Raw genomic sequence first — 3,600 nt, 5'->3', positions numbered from 1 at the left:
GTGAAGAAAAATCCTAGAATTACGCATATATGTAAAAATAGCCGATATAATTACAGATCAATTTTCCTTCACACGTGAAACAATAAACGTTATTAAGCAGTGACGTGTAATCTCAGTAATATTCCATAATTACACATCACTGTTTACTCATTCTTCATGATAATCGCTTGAATCCTACAGTGCGTTTGTCATTAAATAATATAAATTCGTTTATTCGGAGACGAAATGCTTTTTTACGTCAGTCATGGTATTGCTGGCAGTTGTTGTTACGTAACATTTAATCATTAGACGTCGAGAGAGAAAGGTCACTGCCGTGAGATATTCCGTCGTTTCAGAGAATGTCGACACAGAGCGATAATGCCAATTCATCATAAGAAACGCGCGCCTATTCATACTGTTACTTCACGCATAGGCCCTGCCCCGTTACATGCCTCATTGCATAAAGATATACGTTCGAGGAAGAATATTCTCGTGAAATGATCTTGACATAAATTACACCACACGTACACAGTTAGCGGCAAGTGTAGCAGACAGTAAAAGATGTAATCAGCATTGCAGAAAAGTGGGTACAATGCATATGGAGAAGTGTCTCGGCATCAACTTTACCACGCTTTTCCTGAGAAGTGGAATCTTCGAAAAGAGGAACTATTCTTGAAAACGAATTGAAACAAAGTAAAATTGATATTTGTAGCTTGAATAAGCAGAATACTGACAACATTTATTATTACGTGGTGGTGCGTGCTTTGATTTTACAAATCCCTTCTTTCCAAGTTGATTACTCAACGGTCTCTCACAAGTAGGAACGTGATAATATCACCATCAAAATACGAACAGTTTAAATGCATGATAGTGTAATGATCTCAAGTATTTCAAGCCTAAAATTTCCTTTTTTTGTGCGCTTTAAGATAAGTTGTGTCCATTTTGTAAACGATTAGATATTCTAGTATGGAATATAATCAAAATGACTTCTTATCTTATTTCTCTTTATTCATTCGTTATTTCTAATATACACTGGTCAAAAAAATGTCGATTGAATGACGAGTTGATGCAAAAAAAAGACTAGCGGCCAACAATCGACGCAAAGTCATTTCGCAAAATCGCAAAATCATTCTTTTTCATGTTAACGTTCGACTACATGTTACGAAAAGCATGAAGCATACACTTTTAGAGCTTGAAAATGGGAAGTTCTCACGCATCCAGTGATGCTGGCGATGAACGTCTGCCACATAGCCACAGTGGTGGTGGAGATATGGTGGGCATGGCGCCTGTATCGCATACTGCTACGTGCTGCATACGTGCACTGCCCACACATATACGGCATGTAGCTTGTGTGTGGCACGGGAGCCATCCTCACCATATACATATACCCCACCACCATGATGATTATGTAGCAGACGTTCATCGCCGGCATCACTGGATGCACCCAGCATACTCTCCAGACTTGGGACCGTCGGATTACCATCTCATCCGGTTGGTACATGCACTTACGGACACACACTTTTCCAGTTACGAAGAAGTCCAAAAATAGGCGGATGAATGGATCGTCTTGAAAGAGGCACGCCGTTCTACCGTCGTGAGATTGCTCTGTTGCCGGAGAGATGGGAAAAAGTAGTTGAAAATGGAGGAAATTATTTTGATTAAGATTCATTCATCTTCCATTCGAAACAAATCAAGTTTGGAAACGAAAAAACAGCAAGAGTTAAGTTTACCACCTAACATTCCATTAACATTCCTTTTTTGCGACACGGTTGAACAAGCAAGGAATATCACATATATGCACTTTACTTCTCCCTTTGAACGTTATATCTTCCTATGTACAGTATGGTGCATTAGATCGGTCCGGGTAATAACTAAGGATGGGCAAAAATACTTGATTATTTAAACGTAGATGCTTTCTGATGATACGACCCGAACCGAATTAACGTACCGCACTGTACATACGCAGTTGAAAAATTTGTGTTAAATTTAACAGATATCACATGTCCCAAACGGCCCACACAAATTTTTGTGATAATTTAACATAATATGGATATACCAGTAATGAATAAAAATAGCATTCTTACAAAGGTGGCTATTTAAGAAAACTAAAGCATCGCCATGACGCAAACAACATGCGTTCCTTATGCGATGTACGACCTGAAGTATATTTACATTGTAAATTATGCTGGCCTACTTAATATTTCATTTAAAAAATCGTTATATCTGCGCTTGAATTTAAACAACGTTTATTCTCATGACCTTTGACGTGATAATCAAGTCAATATGATAATTATCTTTGTTTGCTTTTTTACGATGACGTTACGCACGAATTCTATAAATAAATTCAATTTTCTAAGTATTTGAAAGGAAGTTATCGAGACGAGTTAATTTACTGCGACAAAAAATCGTAAACTGTAACGGATACTAACAATAAGAGTTTTTAGGTAATTATTTATTTTCAAAGGGAATATTTTTGGAAATTTTTAATTTAATTTTAAGTTTAAGCGACAAAGAGAAACTTAAATTCATATTCGTGAGAAAATTACTTTTATTCTTAAAATAATATTTTCATCGAATTTTTATTAATAACTAAAATATTGCAAATAATAAGCCTTTCGCGACGATTTTTAAGTAATAAATCGCTAAAACAAGATGTGGATATAGAGAATAAAAATACGTTTGCATTGTAAAGTGAAAGTGAGCTGTACTTTGTTCAAACAACTTATCATTCGCCAAGTGACGAGCTGCGATAATTACATTTGATACTACACTGGTCAAAAAAATTAACGCAACAAGAAATTTACATCAAAATTTGGCGAATTTCAAATAAGCGTAACTTCGCGAAAACTGGTCGAATTGAACAGTTTTTTTTTCATTTTATAGGGCAAAGCCTCTGCTTTAAGAAGCTCTTATTGGAATTTGCATTCACTCTTCCCATTTCCCGGAACTTTCTCAAAATCATGACCATGTTTTTTCTTTAAAAAATTGCACACTTTGACGCACTGTGCGGAGTGTAGTAATTTTTCTTCGCCAGTTCTGCTTACGGTATCAAAAAGTGTATACTTTTCTCTTCAATTAAAAAAAAAAGAAGTTCCTACGATTTTTTTTCGCCAAATCACAACTCATTGAAATAACCCTTGTGTTTTCGACATTACCGATGATATCTCCGTTAAAAATCATCGTAGCAAGATCGTTTTTTTTTAAATTAAAGCTTGCACTTTCAGCTTCGAAAACTAGTCACCAGATTTTTCCTCGAATGCATCTGCGCTGCTGTAGCTTTTAAAATGTAAGGACATGTTTTTACCTAAAAACTAACCAACTTTGGCCAGGTGCCTGGGCGTAGGAAATTTTTCCTCGCTAATTCTGCTCGAAGTATCAAAAAGTGTGTACTTTTCCCTTCAATTTAAAAAAAAAAGAAGTTACTGCGATTTTTTTTCGCCAAGTTACAGTTTTTTGAAGTAATCCTTGTATTCTCGTTCATTACCGTCGACATCGGCGTAACCCAATGTGCACGTGGAGGTTGCCGTTCGGATTTTGCACATCGTGTGGTCCTACAAGTCACGCAGCCTTCTTCCCATCATATCCCAGTATGTTCGATATGAATACACCACTGGCCCTCTT

At 36.5% G+C, this 3,600-nt stretch overlaps 1 protein-coding gene across 1 annotated transcript in view; it reads right to left on the bottom strand.

Annotated features, from left to right (window-relative positions):
- Positions 1-1,430, bottom strand: part of LOC105567975 (ATP-binding cassette sub-family G member 4-like) — a 9,816-nt gene extending 8,386 nt beyond the window's left edge. Inside the window, exons 1-2 of the mRNA XM_012023281.1 lie at positions 1,368-1,430; positions 1,193-1,287 (exon numbers count right to left, since the gene is read on the bottom strand). Coding sequence (XP_011878671.1) covers positions 1,193-1,287; positions 1,368-1,430 — 158 coding nt within the window. The remainder of the gene's footprint in view (positions 1-1,192; positions 1,288-1,367) is intronic.
- Between the last annotated feature and the right edge of the window lie 2,170 nt (positions 1,431-3,600).

The sequence above is a fragment of the Vollenhovia emeryi genome, unplaced genomic scaffold, assembly GCF_000949405.1.
Source record: "Vollenhovia emeryi isolate VEMERY1.0 unplaced genomic scaffold, V.emery_V1.0 DF939133.1, whole genome shotgun sequence".
Lineage (NCBI taxonomy): Eukaryota > Metazoa > Arthropoda > Insecta > Hymenoptera > Formicidae > Vollenhovia > Vollenhovia emeryi.
The sequence above is the reverse complement of the archived record's forward strand: the minus strand, read 5'-3'. Positions and strand labels throughout refer to the sequence as shown.